General features: G+C 43.9%; 2 protein-coding genes across 2 annotated transcripts; one reads left to right on the forward strand and one right to left on the reverse strand.

Annotated features, from left to right (window-relative positions):
- Nucleotides 1–4,245: 4,245 nt before the first annotated feature.
- On the reverse strand, nt 4,246–6,986 carry MCAT (malonyl-CoA-acyl carrier protein transacylase). The gene is made up of 4 exons (XM_041426767.1): nt 6,402–6,986; nt 6,217–6,304; nt 5,737–5,954; nt 4,246–5,311 (listed from the first exon to the last, which is right to left on the reverse strand). The coding sequence occupies exons 1-4, from the start codon at nt 6,843–6,845 to the stop codon at nt 4,889–4,891; spliced, it is 1,173 nt and encodes a 390-aa protein (XP_041282701.1). The 5' UTR covers nt 6,846–6,986; the 3' UTR covers nt 4,246–4,888.
- A 1,773-nt stretch (nt 6,987–8,759) lies between these two features.
- On the forward strand, nt 8,760–15,970 carry TSPO (translocator protein). Its single transcript, XM_041426768.1, has 4 exons — nt 8,760–8,862; nt 12,749–12,949; nt 14,652–14,790; nt 15,586–15,970. Exons 1-4 carry the CDS (start codon nt 8,813–8,815, stop codon nt 15,760–15,762), a joined length of 567 nt encoding a protein of 188 aa, XP_041282702.1. The 5' UTR covers nt 8,760–8,812; the 3' UTR covers nt 15,763–15,970.
- The last annotated feature ends 1,282 nt before the right edge of the window (nt 15,971–17,252 follow it).

Consider the following 17,252-nt stretch of genomic DNA (forward strand, 5'->3'; position numbering starts at 1 on the left):
CCTGCCACTGTCAGATGCTGGAAGGTTCTCCCTGGGGAGATAAGCAGAGCTGCTGCTAGCAGTACTTACCCAGAGAAAAAAGAGTAGGATTCTTTAGTGGCTGGAGCCCCCAGTAAAACCTATAAATATATCTGTATATAACATTTGTACACATCTTCTATCTCAGCAAAGCTGGATTCACACTCCAGAGAGAGCCTGTAGCATTACTGTGTCAGTCTTGTATTGCTGTCCTGATTCATCAGACATAAACATCTCTCACCTCATCTCTGACTCCCTCTGCATTTCTGCAGCAGAACTGGATCCTGCTCTTGGGCCTACACTGACGTCCAACATGGGCATTCTTCTAGTTTCCTTACACCTTCTTTTTGCTGCTTGTTATTTCTAATTACCAACCCCTTTCTTCCCACAGACTTGCAGGCTTCCTGTCAGGTGCCTCTGCCAGAAGCTGGTGCCTGCAGCCTTGCTTGTTGCTGCCTTTTGGTGGGCCATGAATTATGGACTGTAGAATTAGCACACAGAATTACCACAGGAGGTCATTGCTGGGCACTGACCAACATCACTAACACCCCAGTGGTGGCAGCTGGTTTGTTTTTCAAATTTACACTGATAAAAATCTCTTTAATATTTAAACCTAGGCGAGTGCTGGGTCACTGCTGTTTCATATCTTTTTTAAAGAAAAAACTTTTAAAATAAGGAGGTTGTTGCTGGATAACTGCCTGACTTGCTAGTTTCGAAATGTGACTCCACGCATTTAGAAAGTCTGTCTTTTTTGTGTTTATTTTAATGCAACATAAAGTGTCTATTTCCTATAAATGAGTTTGTTAGATTGTGGATGTGAGGAAAACTGAAGGCATGCTGGCCATCCTTTAAATGTTAACACTGTAAAAGCAATAGTAAAGATTAAAACCATGATACTTTTTTAAAATTAAATTGTTGCTTCAAAGCTTTGCAGTGTTGTCTGCTTTATTTTCCAAGACTGCTATCAAACATAAATGGCAGTATCTTCTTCCCCTTTTCAAAGTAAAACTAGGAGCTGCCCAGAACAAAACCCCAAGAATTGATGGATTTCGAGAAGGGATTTTCTCAGAGGATGCATGTCTTTTTGCGAGGCACGTGCTTGGGGACAATAGAAGTCTGAGGGGAACATGAGCACAACTTACAGGATGAAGATGGCCGAGATGTCACCCTCCTAGACTCCATGGGTGGCCATTAGGGCACAGCTGAGTTTTTCCTCTCTCAGCATCTCCCATTTGTGCCTGGTTATCCTCTCTGTATCTGAGTGCATCTTCTCTTTTTGCTGTTGAAGCTGGTTTTCAGTATCCAGCTATAGACTCTCTCAGTGAGAGAAAATGAAAGTGCAGCTCTGTGGTTTGGACATTCCCCTCAGCACAGGGGATGCCTGTTTTTTCCCTAACAAGCAACTCCTACCCTCAGCGTATTTTTAAAACAGGAGAATACAATATTCAATGGATTTGTGATCTAAGCACTCATCAAAGAAGTTGGAGTGTCAAGTTCGAGTCTCTGCTGTAAATCAACAAGGAATTTAAACCCCTCTTTAGTGAAGACAAATGCCAAGTCAAGCCAAATTTAAGCATGTTGAGGAACATGCTTCCCCTCTTTAATGAATGATGCCTAAATACCATTATGATGCTAACTGCTCATCTCAAAAAATGTTTCTGGGGGAAAAAAAAAAATGAAGCTTCACTAGACTACTTCATTTGACCATTTTATGCAAAGGATTTTGAATTATCTTTGAATGACTTGAAATGTAGAGCAAAAGGAAAGCAGGCAAAGAAGGAATATAAAGGGTGATGGCTCCAGCATATCCCAGAAATTCAAGCAGAAGCAGCTGCAGCAGCATATATTCCAGTGTCACATTATTCCAAAATGCTCTCAAGGTGATGTGCCCTTCAGCAGCAGGTAGGCAAGTTTTTTCTAGAAAAGCACAGTTCACACACCTGGAACTGGAGTAACATACAGGCCAGAAGCAGGTCCACATAGCCAAGAAAACAGACTAAAGTTTTGTCAGTGACTACTCCATTGAGCTCTATAATAGCAGTGTGATAGAAAAATATGTTAAAGTTATTCTTTAGTAAAGGGTAAAATTTAACATCAGTAGTGTCTAATAAATTCCTATGCATTTATTAGATATGCCTCATATTCATATGTAATAAAAGTACCAGCTGTGAAAAAACTGACTCTTCCCAGCTGAATCATTTTAATACTACCAAGTAATTATTTCTAGATAAATAACCTTTATGCACAGGGGAGCAATGATGAATGGAAGACTCTTCACTGCCTATTTCATCCAAGAGGTCTGTGGGGTGATTCTCCTTTTTCCCACTCTTGTGTTGAATCACAAGAGAGGAGAATTTCATCATCCACCATGTATGGAGCAAAACACAGTCTCAAGGAATACAAAATTCAGTCTCAGCAAAGAAACAAGTGAAACACAAAGCAAATGGCATCCAAAGCCACAGCAATCAGCACTAACTGGAGTAGCAGGGAGCACTCAGTGCCAGGCTCTTCTTTCACCTGTGGAGCACAGTTAGTTAATCCTTTAGTCACAGCCCCACAGTGACTCAGGGGACCCAACATTAATTCTGTTTTTTTTCACTGCACACTTCCTGATATGTGACAGCATTTACAGCACTTGATTTTCTTCCACATCCTGTTATGCTTGTTCATAGGCGAAGGAGCCACACTGGTTTCTCACCTCTCAAACATTCAGTTTCCAGAAGCAGAGGGGATAGAGAAGCAAGAGCAAGATCCAGGATTCGTAATTACTTGGGCACTCTCTGCCCAGGCACAGGCAATGTTACAGCGCATGTGAGGGGAGGCTATGCTGACAGGCAGAACAAAAAATAAAGCCCTGAACACTCTCCATACAGAGGTACAAACACCTCCATGACACTGCCTCTGCTCCTAGGAATTGCAACATCAGCACAAGAACATGATTCCCTCTGGCTTCTGGTTTTGGAGAAAGTAAGTTGACTGAGGAGCAGCCTCGGCTCAACCACTGCACAGAAAAAAAGCAAACACCCAACAGTGGTGACGGGTCCTTCTTCCCACTAAACAAGACCCACAACACTGGAATGCTCTTATGATACAGGTTTCCCTTCAGCATTCTTCAGCTGACAAAAGCGCAAAGGTTATCAATGGTTTGCAAACAAGAGATTTCTAGCATGGATTTCCCAAAGAGTTTTAATTCCTAGCAAAGTGTACAACAAAATGGAATGAGGGGGGAAGAAAAGAAAAAAAATTATGGCAAGAACACTACAAATAGAAAACAGGTCTCCAACATTTCCTCAGAAAGGTTAAATAATTAAAAAGAAAGTCCAGAACTTTCAAAGCACTAAAATTAGTGCCACCAACATACCACGCTCAGTTTCAGCTATCATAAAAGCTGGTTTGAAGGTCATCAACGTTGCATTTGGTCCTACATGGTGCAGTCAGAAACTTCTAACACAGGACAATCCAGTGTTTAATAATGTGAATGGGATTTAGTTGCAATATTCTAACCAATAATTCTAACTGAAGATTTTTGTATACTTTTCTGAATAATTAACACCTTACCTGTAACACAGGAACCTTCACTGGAATAATTTTCTTTACAGTTTTTCCAACCTTTGATCATCAGCCTCTAGCAGTTGAATGGTGAAGCTGAAAAACTCTGCAGTACTTTACTAATTGTTACTGTTTACACATGCTAAAAGTGGAATTTGTACTGTGAGGGCAGGCACAGCTGCCAGCTGCAGTCCACAAAAGAACTATTTAATAATACAGCCCACTTAGCAATGATAAGGGCCAGTGTTTTTAATTCACTCTCCCTGTCATAAATGTGAAATTACAGAATGATTGGTACTGTAATTGGAAGTTCTCCTGCATTTCATAATAACTATTGAAGACACTGTCAGTCATTTGATTTAAGTAATATATCCCAATTTTTTTTTCTATATATCTGTTAAATACAGCATTAAAATACCAAAATAAAAAATATACACTGGGTAATGGGAAGCTCTTTCCAGGAGGGTTTGGGACAGCTCATCATTTTGCTCTCCAGCTCATCATTTCCTGCTGCCAGGAAATGTACATAATATTTTTGTAAAGCTTTTTTTCCCAGTGAACATTTCTTGTGTAACTTAGCACAACCAGTGTGGCATTGGACAACTGGAGGGAAAGTTACTTCCATCCACATGTGAACAGATGCACCCCAAAGCATTAAAAATAGCAAGAAAAGCTTCAGTTTATTTATAGTTTAATGTTAAGAAAATAATGTTTCTAGTAACATCATCTGCCTCACTCAGCTGCTGCCTGGCAATGTGGACACAAAGTGAAAGAACTTTACATAGATGAACACCCCACAAGCCATATGAGTAAGAAAACAGGAACACCAACACAATGAAAGCCCTCCCAACAAATGGCTCCTCTCAATGCACCCTCCAGCCCAGAGCAGAGCCCTCCACAACCTGAAGCCAACAACCCCTGCATTCCTGCACATCCCTGCACTGGACCGCCAAGGCTACCAACCAGAACCTGAATCCACACCCAAAAATCTCCCCGAAAAAACAACCAAACAAAACCAAACAACAACAACAACAACAAAACCACCCACGAGGCAAAGTTGCTTGCAGGATTGAGGCCAAACAGTGCTACTTGGCCTGTTCGTTGACAGCTTTGCAGTCTTGACACATATGGAAGAGCCAAACTTTGCTCTCCCCTTTCCACACCTGAGGAACTCAAAGGAAAATGTTCATTGCAATTATGCACATAGTGAGTGCTCTTTACATCATGAGAAGCCATGAATGTTTAAGACTCCCTTATTTGGGAGCACAAAGTTTTAAATCAGAAAAAAACTGAGTTGTGTGGATTTTTCTCAAAACATTATTTAAGTCTCCACTGCTTCATCATCTTCCAGAGCATCTACATGTTTATATTGTTTCCATGCCTTTAAATTACATTGTTTGAGAATGGCTCCTAGTTGATTCCCGGGCCCCACTTCATATGTGTAAGGAAATTCTGTTCCTTGCTTTCTTTCGTACACTGAATGCATGGTCTGCTCCCACAGAACAGGTGACACCACCTGCTTCACTAACAACTTCTGAATGTGCTTTGAGTGCATGTACTTTTTGCCATCGACATTGGAATACACACAGAGCAGCGGTTTCTGAATTTCAATTGATTTTAGGACTTCAGCCAGTGGCTCTACTGCTGGTTCCATAAGTCTGGTATGAAAAGCCCCACTGACTGGAAGCATTTTTGTACGTTTAAAATAATATTTTCGGGCATTCTCCTGCAAAAACTCCAAAGCCTATAAAAGAAAGAGAGAAGTGAGTCTTGCACAACAAAGGTTTTCTCAGTCACCCCACAAGAATCACCTCATCAGACTTACTGTGATAAAGGGATTCCCTTTATCAGTTGCTCCCTACCCAACAACTGAATGCATGCTGGGAAAAAAAAAACCCACAGATCAAATACTTTTGTCTGGACAAACTAAGGCCATACGTAACACCCACACAGAAGTGCAAAGTAAGAGTTTTTAAAAAGTTAAATGCTCAGTTCAACGTTCCCTACCCAACTGAATGCATGCTGGAAAAAAAAAAACCCCACAGATCAAATACTTTTGTCTGGACAAACTAAGGCCATACGTAACACCCACACAGAAGTGCAAAGTAAGAGTTTTTAAAAAGTTAAATGCTCAGTTCAACGGAAGGAGTAGTTACTCTGAAGCAATACCTGTAAGTGTCCTGCAATGACTCTGCTGTCTGGAAACAAATAGTTTGAAACTGTGCACACGGGGTTCTCTATACCCAGCGATTCACAGTGTTTACGGGCTTCCAGGCAGGCAAATTTGTAATTTGCCTCTCGCCGGCCGACAACCGAGAGCATTCCACTGGGGACAGCTTCTGACGCCTTTTGCATGGCTTCGGCGCGCACTTTCACCGCGTACAGCGCTACGGAGAGAAACAGAGATGCTGCGTAAATATGAGCGCGGGCACCTGCGCGCAAGAAAGGGCAGTTGTTCACTCGCTGTGAAACGTCAATGCTTTTAATGCCGTATTACACACGTTAAAGCAAACAGCCGAAGTAAAATTTATCCTCTAATTAAAAATAAAAGCAGGAGGGACACAGTGATAATAACAGGCAACACTTTGGAAACAGCACGGGCCCGGGCTGGGAGATCCTAGCAGGGAGTTCCGCATGTCCCCCAGGCACCTTCGGCAAAGCCCAGGGCTCCAGCGAAGACCAGGGCCGCGAACTCCCCCACGCTGTAGCCGGCGGCCGCCACGCAGCGCTCCACGACCTGCGGGGACACAGAGCCGAGCGCTGCCTCAGCAGCACCGCGGGGCAGGCCCGAGGGGCCACCGCCCCGACCCCCCACGCCCAACGCGGCCCCTCACTTCAGGCTGCAGGTGGTTGAGCTTCTCCACGGCGGCCAGGGAGGCGACGAACACGGCGGGCTGGCAGTGCTGGGTGCGGTCCAGCGCGTCCTGCGGCCCCTCCAGGCAGAGGGAGAGCAGGTCGTAGCCCAGCACCTTCTCGGCCAGGCGGTACATGTCCCGCACGCCGGGATACTGCTGCAGCCCGCGGCACATCCCCACGAACTGGCTGCCCTGGCCGGGGAAGAGCAGCACCGTGCCCTCCCGGGGGCACCGCCGCTCCCGCCTCGCCGCCGCCGCGCCCGGCTCCTCGGCCTCCACCGAGCTCTGCAGGAGGTCGCTCAGGGTCGCCGCCCGGTCCCCAGCGCCGGGGCGGGAGCTGCCCCACCGCCGCGCAGCGCCGCGGAGGCCGCCGCGCCCGCTGCAGCCACCAAGCCGCCATGGCGCCGCGGCCCAGCCGCCCATGTCCGCCGCCCGGGAACGGGCGTTGCCACGGGAACGGGGCGGCCCCCGCCGGCAGCCGCTGCCGGGCCGGGCGCCGGCAAAGGGGACGGGAAGAGAGGGAGGGAGGGAACGAGGGAGATCGGTCGGGCCGCCCCGGCGCTCGCCGCCCTCAGCCTCGCGCGCCGCCCTGGGCCCGGCCCGCGCCAGGCGCCTCCGCCCGCCCAGCACCGAAAGCCCGCCCCGGAGCGTGCAGCCCCAGGGGCGGTGCTTGGCCGTCCGGGCAGAGCAGGAGCGACTGGCGGCAGCAGCAGCGCGGCACGGGAGGAGGTAACGCCGGCCCTGCCCGCGGCACGGCTCGGGACGGGACGGGACGGGACGGGACGGGACGGGACGCTGCTCACCAGGAGGGGCCTCCCGCCCCCGCGAGGGTCCTGGCGCTCCCGGAGCGCTGCCGCCGCCGGGACCCCGCCGCGCCCCGGGCTCCCTCGGCTCCCCCGCGGGTCGGCGGAGAGGATTGGGGGAGCGATCCCGCTTCCTGCTTTTGGCGACAGCCCCGTGTCGACCAGCCGGGATCCCCCGGGCAGGACGGGAGCTACGATGCCGGATGGAGACGGGCGGGGCGGGCCCCGCTCACGGGCGGACAGGTCTTGGGCAAACACTCATGGCTTTTCCGTGCTGGCGTTTAGCATGGAAAGTGCTTTAAAATAAACAAACCAAACCACCAAGCTATGAAGCTTGTTCTTAATTTTGATCCGGCACACGAGCTTTTCAGTGGTTCAGCTTTTCAGACAGCTGTGCGCGCACGGCAGAAGGGCAGAACCTGTTCCTCCGGTCTCACCGGGCCGGCGGCTCTGCCGCGCACATTCGCTCTCGGCACTCGGGAGAAGTTTTCACGCTATTTACCTAAAGGTGTATCTTCCTTCACTGTCGCCGAGGAACATTTCTTTAAGGGTGAAAGAAAGGGCTTTGGTTTTCAATTCCGATTTTTTCAGTGATACTTATAAATCAGCCCAAAATGCACTGTGATATAATAGGAGCGTTCAACGCACAGATAAATTTTTTTTAAAAGCGAAAGTTGGCGTGCCGGAGTTTGCAATTGTGTAACGACTTTGCATGAAGTAAAGGTTGTGAAACAGTATCAGGCATTGAGTCAGAGCAGCTCAGTAAAACAGACTGTTAAGTACGGCTTGGGAGAAGGAAAATGTGTCATAATAGCAGGAAATTATGTTGACTTTTTATTTTTCTCACTTTTCTATTCTCTGTGCTATTTTGTAAGATGATTTCTTCCATTTGTGTCAGCCTCTAGGTAAAATATCTGGAAGTGAGCTGCTCAAGTTAGCTGAAATGTATGGGCAGTAACATAGGAGATATATGACATATATGTGACCATATCCCAGCCCGTGGCTGCCTCTACCTGTAACAAGCATCAATGAGAAGAGATTGAGAGTAAATGGCAAATTCTCCCGGCAAAAATCTTGCTCCAGTATGCACTTCAGTTCCCTGTATGTGAATAAACCATAGATTTATTTGCACAACTTGTGCTCTGCCATGTTGAAATCTCACTAGGGAGTGAGATTTTTTTTGTTTTCATCTGTACACTTTGCATTATAGTCTTCAATAAATACAATATTTTAAAAAATTACAAATACATATTATAAACATATATTATACACTTATTAGATATTTATATTCTATTTATATCCTATAACATTTATTGTTTGAAGTGTCTCTATTACTTGAGATTAGATAGCCTGCTTTTTTTTGTGGTAGCTGTATTTTTTTGTCATAGGCTGTGATATAAATTTGATTTTAGTGTTGCAGCTTCCCAAGAATTAAACCCACAACACACATAAATAGTTTATCAATATAAATTATGTTGTCTTTAATTTTTCAGACAGCTATCTTGGGAAGAAGCCTTCTTCCAGGGGAAAATTTGCATGGTGCCTCTCAGACCTGGGCAGAGCCTTATTTGCCCTTAAAAGAAATGTATGGTAGAGGATGAGAGGGAGAGTATCTGTCTTGGGGACCCCCTTCCATGGTATGGTCCCAGCTTTGTCAGTCTGTCTCCAAACACTGGGCACTGGGAACCCCCAGGGCTGCCAGGGTGATTTAGCCCTGCTGGGAGATGTGTTTTTAATGCAATTTTTAAGCCACATGTGATTGGGTAGCCAGTCCCAAGCTGCACAGAATGGAACTAATCAGAAGTTTTATCAGCACAGGGCTATAAGAAAATGGGATGAAAGCAGTTCTCCTTTCCTACCTTCCTTCTCCTTCCTGCTGACAGAATGCCCAGAGGAGGGAAAGGCACCTGTCTTTCAGAGACCTCCTCAAGGCAAGGAAGTGCTTCAGTTCATTTTTCATCAGGCTGAAGCAACCCAGCTGCTCTGTCGTGATATATCTAACCCCACCTACAGAGCAGCCTATCCCTTTCTTTGGATGCACAGTATTTTTTCCAGAAAGAGGACACAGAAAGCTTCTGGTAGTTTTTTCTTCATGTTATGCCACCATAGAAAAACAGCAGAGAGAAGTCCATTAGGCAGCAAGTTTAACTACTGCAGTTTTTTTCCCCTTTATTTCTCCTTTTACTTTATGTAGCTGGAACTAACTTTGGGCAAGTCAGATATTTTGAATACCTAGAATAATTGCTCTAGCATGCATGTAAAGCAAAGAAGCCCTCACTACACTGCTGCAACTGCCTGATGTCACACTAGGGCTAAACAGAAAAGGGGCAGCATGATGAAGAATATGTTGCAGGGCAGAGATAAAGATAAGAAGTGGAAAAGAAGTAAACAAGTTAAGTGTGTATGAGAAGAAAAGATTTCCAACCTTAATGGTTCTTAGAGGCAGATATCTGCTGGGTACACTGCAGATATCATTCAGAGACATCCAGCATTCTTCAGTATGAAAATGAGGGTGCAAGAATATTGTGCAACTCACCCTGGAGCTGGGATATGATTGGGAAAGTAGTTATTTTTTCTAGGTTGAGTAATGCTGCTGCAGCCAGTGGGGCTGTGTTAGCAAGTCTGTGGTGTTTAAGTTCTCACCGATTCATTTCAGATCATCAGCTGTACACTGAAAGGAAGGCAGGGCTGATGAACCTCTGTGCTCACATTACCTTTAGAAAATGTACAGGGTGTTCTGTAAACATTGCACAGCTCTTTTACTGCACAGGTAAACAAAGACTGAAGCACTGGCCAGTGCACTGACTCTCCAGTGCATCTTACCTTTTACTCATTCTCTTGCTAAAGACCTACATCAGGTAACCAGACACAGACAGACGTGGCTTCTTCCATGCTATTTTCTGAGTTGCCTGTGCTTTTTTATGGAAAGTTGGTATCAGTATTTAATTTCTTGGGAATGAAAACACAGAAACTCCCACTGCTGATGGACAGCTGTGGTCTTGCTGCCAGCACACTTTGCTGCATGGTTTCATTCCTCCTTCTCCTTGCAAGATAGAGTATTTATTCACTAATTTATTCACTATTTATATTCACTTTTTATTTATTCCCTAATGACTGCCACAGAGCAGCATTGTTTCAATTTTATAGTACTTAGCACTTTTAGCTTACAGAACACTTTCAGACTTTGTTCCCTGGGAGGAAGTTGACAGAACCCCTGACAAAGTCTGTTGCTGAACGCTGTGAAGAGACCACCCTTATATTGTTAACATCCAAATAAATGATTAAAGCCCTTTGGGTTCTTGCTTATCACTTTTGAAAAAATAGTATTTGGCAGCCACTCTGGAGTTGCATGTATCACAACATGTGTAGAAAGCTAAGCCTGGCCTCCCTGTAGGCAAAGCAAAAGAGTTAAAAATTAGTGAGATCTTATTAACTTTCAAATTCTAACTTAACCTTTAGGAATTACTCATCTGAAGGCAGATAAAGAGAATCATTGTGGTCGGTGCTCTTGTTCCCATCACACCTTGTTGCTCCTGCACATGGCACTTGCTTCACATTCCAGTAAAAGCAGACTTTCACACTGTCAGTGGGGATGACAAATAGTGCACACAGCAGCTGGCAGCCTGCTTCCTTGGGAAATAACAGCACAGATCTAAGTGCAGGAGAACAGGGGAACTCTGCTCTACTTAAGATGCTTCCTCATAAGTGGAATCCACTAGGCAGAAGTGTGGCAGCAATGAGCCTGCAGATTTTTCCTCCCTCCCTTGTCCATCCCCCACCTAAGACCCAGTTGGTCCTATCACAGCAGATTACGACATTGTCATCCCCTTCCTCCTTCTCCCCAGCCTCAGTTCTGAATCCTTCCCTGTTTGTCTCTTTTCACCCATTCAGTCTTTTGTTCAGTTTTTGACCTTGACTTGTGTCTCTGATGGCTTCGTCTGCTGCCTTTTTTGTGTATATTTCTATTCATTGCATATTTCTATTCATTCTCCCCCCAAGCCCACAGCCCAGGCCTACCTGCCCTTTCTCAACCTGTGTGCCTTACCAGTCTCTCCATGCTCAGTTTGCCTTCAAAACTCTGCTCTGCTTCTATCATCAGGATTTCTCTCCATCCCATGCAACCTGCATTGTGGTTCCAGCCATTGAAATCTCACATTAAATCTGTGTGGGCAGAGCCCTGAGTGCAGGGACAAAAACCATAATGGAAAGACCTTTCTTGCTGCCCAAGCTTACCCTGATCTCCAAACAGAAATTCACCAGGTCAGAGCTGTGACAATGCAACCTCATCTGTGCCATTTCCTGTCAGTTTAAGCACATCTGTCACAAGTAGGATTTCCTCTTCCCCACTTCCTGCCTCATCATCCCAGCAGTCATGGCTAAAGCAACAGAAGCTATGAAATCCAGGGAAACATAACAGCCAAGACAGTATGAATATGGCACTTTTCTCTGACAAGCTTCTGAAATGCTCATTGATCTAAAACTTTATTTTCTCTCCTGTGCCTTCTGCAGTTGCTCTTTCCCCACTGCTGCAGTCTCTCATAATCTCTCTACTGCATAACAGATGAACAGGAATTGGGTGTATTTGCCGACTATACATGTGAAAAAATATCTTTCAGTTCTGCCCTTTTTATTTATTGTAGCTCTAATGTTTACATTTCAGTAAACTAAGCACAGCTCTTCTGTAGCATTTGGCCTTTGGCCAGAAAATCTGCAATGAAGCTTTTTCCTTCTTGCTTGCTTGATGGTTTTCCTGCTGCCTGTGCCCTAACTAAAGCAGCACGGCCCAGCAGAGCAAAGCATTACTTAGCCCTACTTCTGTAGGCAAATTTAATGGGCTTGGCAGCTACAATTGCTGCAACTGATTGAATGCTTCATGAGGGAGCCAAAGGTGTACTCCCCATGTATCCAGATCACCTTCCTTGTTTAGCAAAACATCAGTTAAGTACTTACCTTCTCATTGTCCTCCCTGGTGTTTGTGTTCCAAGGCAGCTTCTCAAGTGTCTGCTACTATTCACATCCTTCTGGCTCCCACTGAGCATCCTGCAGATGACATCTCACATTCTTTTGCTTGAGCACAGGAAAGCACATGCTCTTTTTTTCCTTGGCTCTGCCACTTCAATGAGGGAATGGGCTTTTTGATGAATACAGAAATACACACTTCATACTGCATTTATTTATTTTCCAAGTGGAGTTCATATAACATCAAACTGCTTATTTCTCTGCCATACTTATTGGTGAGGATATTTCTGTAGGTAAAATTCAGTAATCTTCATGCACTTAGCTGAGAGAGAAGTAAAGGCCTCACTTCCCTCTGGCTCCCCCCTCCCCAGGGACAGATTCCTTTACAGGTACAGGTAAGATTACGGTACAAGATCCATTAATTTCAGCTTCAGTCTCTCTCAGTGACAACACTAGGCTGTGGATCAGATCTGACATGCCTATTTTTAAAATCCGTTAGAAATGGAAACTTTTGCAGTTGCATTTTAAATGTTCTCTACCAATCAGTGTTTGGTTTTATTTCAGGTTCACTGTCTCAATGGAAGTGGTACCAGCCTGGGCCCCAGCAGTAGGTTTCACACTCCTGCCACATGCAGGAGGATTTTTAGGAAGCAATATAACCAAAAGGGAAATCCCAACATGGTATCAAACTCTACAGAAGCCATCCTGGTGTCCACCTAACTGGGTGTTTGCTCCTGTTTGGGGAACTCTCTATACATCTATGGGGTATGTTTTTCACATTCACTGGCCTGACCTCTAAGTTCTATTTGGTATAACGCTGGACCAGAGGATATGACTGTACTCCTGTGGCTGTATGTTTGTAAGAAACTGTGTCAACCTGCCTCTTTAACAGGTAAAAACTTGTTTTGGGAGTCATGTGTGGGTTTGATAGGACATTTTGTATGCAGAAGTATCTGCATCAAAAGCAGGAGCTTGAAAAGCTGCCATTAATTTGCTTTCCTCATTCATTCTGAGGGGAAGACCTGCCAAGCTGGAAACAGCAGAGCAACGCAGCACTGGGATTTCTTCTAAGCATATTCTTCAGTAGTTTCAAGAAAATTTAAAAAAAGGAGTGGGGGAAATTAGGACAGAACTGATCTAACAGAGCTTAATAATGGAATGGATGAAACTGAATGCTAGACTGGCACTCCCGTGTTCTCTCATTTTGGTTTCATTTTCTTTCCAGAAAAGCTTTGTAATTTTTATAGCCTCATGTCCTATCCCTTCCCACCAGACTTCTCTTTTCCTTCTCCTCATACAGATTGTACTTTTAAACTTATTTAAGTAGAATACTTTTGTATTTGAAGAGTTAACATTTGAATGAGATTATTACTGATCTGTGAATAAAAATATGCCTTTTATCAAGGAGAAGAGAAGTGGGTGGCTTTCCCAACTTCCTGCAAGTTGATTGCAGAATCTGTAACCCTGTGTCTGGATTCCTCACCACAAAGCCGGGTAGCAGGTTAAATACCTTGAAGTCCAGATTGTGACAGTTTATAACTTATTTTGGTAATAGCAGAATCAGTGTATCCTAAGGTGGATGGTCTTGCTTATGTGTTATACATTCAGCCCAATGAAAAGATCATACTCACTACCAGCCTTCCCTAATCCACCATGTTCACACATTCCTTGAATGACCAAGACATTTCATTCCTCCAGAGTCTCTTAAATATTTGGAAAGCAACAAATAACTAACAGCAAGATTTAATAAGCTTACCTGTCTTTCTTGACACAGCTTCATAGATTTGTACATCACAGTATTGGTCTGAAGTTGAAGTCAGGTGTATGAACAAGTTGAAGTCCACACTGTGCTTTGGAAATCACTTAGGAAACCGAAGTTTCTAATGCTTAACCTGCCCCAACTTTATTCTGTTTTCATTATTCTCTGCAATCAAACTGCCAAAATAGCAAAGCTGCATTGTTCAGTCCCTGTGAAAGTAATGAAAGTGACCAAAGGGTTCTTCCTGCTCCCCATACTGAACTTTGCTTTGGGATCCCACTCAATACCATTCATTTTTTTAATGGTAATTGATTTCTTACATCTACTTAAAAACTGGGGTTGGATTTATTTTTAAAAAATCTTTAAAGCACCATGTCCCAATATAAAAACAAAGTTTCTTCACCGTTTGCATCTTAGACTTGTTTCCATTTCAACACAGTATTCTTTTTAAAAACAAATGCAGTAGGTTATCTGCTTCTATGCACTTTAAAGTAAGAATTCCTGCATGATTGGAATTTTTCTCTCTCCATGTTGTTATCCAGAGCAGCTGATCAAGCCTGTGCTGTCAGTTACTTTGCCAAGTAGGACTTGGATCTCTCAATCTTCCAAGTTAATCTAGACTCTGGCACTGAACTTATTTCATGGATCAAGAATGTGTGGTAGCTTTAAACAGTGTAGTGAATGACACATCCCCTTTGCTTTCTGCAGATATGGCTCCTACCTTGTGTGGAAGGAACTGGGGGGCTTCAGTGAAAAGTCAGTGGTTCCTCTGGGTCTGTATGCAGGGAACCTGGCATTAAACTGGGCATGGACTCCAATATTTTTTGGAGCTCACAAAATGGGATGGGTAAGTGGAACACTTAAGTTATTAGCATGAAAGGTCTGTGTCGTCATCTTTTCTCCCTGAAAATGGGCCTGAATACAAAACATGGCTTGCAGAACTTTTCTAAAATTCTCTTTAATGCATGCTAGCAGCAACCTGAGAGAATTTACAGATCTAGACCATCCTTAAATTGATAAGATTTCAAGCAGCTCTCTGCCAGCCTTTGATAAGAGCTTTGTGTGACTATAAAACAAACATTTATACCTTATTGCAATTCCTAGGTTTCTCTGGCAAACAGCAGTGATAAGCAGCTTATTACAACATTTTTCAGGTGATCAACACCCCTTTTAGAAAAGACTCATCTTCTGCAGCTCTCTGAAGAGAAACCACTCAATTCTCAAAATAAGAATTGGTAATACAAAAAATAAAATAGCAGTACATGCAATGCTGTAACAGGGAAAGACTCTGCAATCCATCACATATTCATTCACATCTCATCTCTTCAGGTGACATGAACAAACTGGACAGGTTTGCTTGCTCCAATTTACTCTGGGAAGTGTCTCACTGCCCACTAAAGAGGGTATGGGTGAGAGAGACTTCATTCTCCCTCTCTGTTCCTAGCTGTAATGCCCTTTCCTGTATGGTTTTATGTCTCAAAGTGGTTTGTAACTCAGCAGAAATCTATAATCTTTTTCTGCTGGCTGGTTTTCTGAGAAGGATTTAACACACAGAGGGATAGAATAGGTGTCAGAGCTAGGGGGAAAGTACACATAGGAAATACAACAAGTAAAACAACACTAATCACCTTCTGTGTTTCAGGGGTTGGTGACTCTCCTGCTTACAGCTGGTACAGCAACAGCTACCACTGCTTCCTGGTACAACATCAACAAAACAGCAGCTTATTTGATGGTTCCTTATTTAGCTTGGCTAAGCTTGGCTTCTGCACTCAATTATCAGATCTGGAAGGACAATCGCAACAAGAAAGACTCTGAATAAGCAGTTTTCAGCCAAAACTGTATTTTTTCCACAATAATTTTTTATATAAAGTTATGGCCTTAGTTTAGTTTTAGCTGAACTACTTCTGCCCTAACTTTGGTATTTACAAGTTGACAAAACAAATACAATTTTACTATGCAAGCCACAAAGGGGTGTATACCTGACTGGGTTTTATAGCAAACTAAAAGAAAGTCTTGATTGAAAAGTGGTAAGTGCCATATTCCAGTCTTATATGTTACCTGACAACAGCATTGTAACCATTACCAGAAGATAGCAGGGACTCAAATTTCCTTATGTTCAGAGGAAGAAATCCAACCACACACTAACAGTTCCAGAACAGTGTTCCTAACAGTGACAGGGATGATTGTGGCCTGAATCTTTCATATTTACCACTAGGCATAGTGCTTTTATGCTATGATATGTCCCACTACAGCCACCAGATATTTGTCTTCTGGCCACTATACTCTGAAAACGTTTAAGACAAGCTCTTTTTAACAATTTGTGCCTTCCCACTTGGAAGAACTGTACGTGCATTTAGCTAAATGCATTAAACTACATGTAAACTTAATAACGTTGTTCCTTGTTCCTTGCTGGTATTGTTTTAAATTGTTTTGAGCAGAAAACCACTGAAAGCAGCAGGATGCTACAGCCTCAAATGCAGCCCCTTCTTCTCATTTCCTCACCTTTGCAATGGCCAAGATAAACCAGGAAATTCAGAGCACCTGTAAAGAAATTGTGAGAACCCAGTCACAACATTTCTTTGATCAAATTTAAGTAAGGAGCCCAAACCATTTCGGATTCCCCTGAGCAGCAGGCCAGCATGGTGTGAGCATCACTTCTGGCTGTGCAACCCCGCTCTCCCTTCTGCCTCATCTCCACAGCAACTGGATTTTCCCAAGTTTATTTCTCCAGCCTATGCTCCAGTCAGTGGAACAAAGCAGGTTCCTGCAGACCAGCCTGAAATAGCCTCAGATATTCCTTTATGTTCCTGATTGTGAGGGACAACGTTGCTGCATGTTTGCAAAGCTGGAAGCAAGGTTTAGAACACACAATTTTATAATGGTACTTTCCTCTCAAGCACATCCTAATTGTTGCAATCTAGCTTAAATAATTACTACCCATACAATATATATGTCGTGGCAGGCAGAATTTTTTCAGCTTGCACATAAAATAGCTAAATTTCAGCCAAGTGGCCTTGATTTGAGGAAAGATTAGGAAAGATTTCAAATGGGCACCCCACTGCCAAATACCTCTCTCTTAGGCCCTATTTAGTCCAAAGACTGTTTGGGGTTCTAGCAGAGTTTTCAAAATTCCTTATTTCTTCTGTGCTGCTTCAGACATTGCCTCCTGCTCACATCCTCAAAAATCTGGTTTCTTTAAGGGGCAGGCTAAGGATGACAGCCATCAGTAAAAGCTTCCAAAATGCTGTGGGGTTGTTTTCTCTCTTTTAAAATAAGGAAAATAGGACGATCCATAAAATCTTTAGTCTC

Source organism: Onychostruthus taczanowskii, unplaced genomic scaffold (genome assembly GCF_017590055.1).
Source record: "Onychostruthus taczanowskii isolate IOZ18803 unplaced genomic scaffold, ASM1759005v1 scaffold95, whole genome shotgun sequence".
Classification (NCBI taxonomy): Eukaryota; Metazoa; Chordata; class Aves; order Passeriformes; family Passeridae; genus Onychostruthus; species Onychostruthus taczanowskii.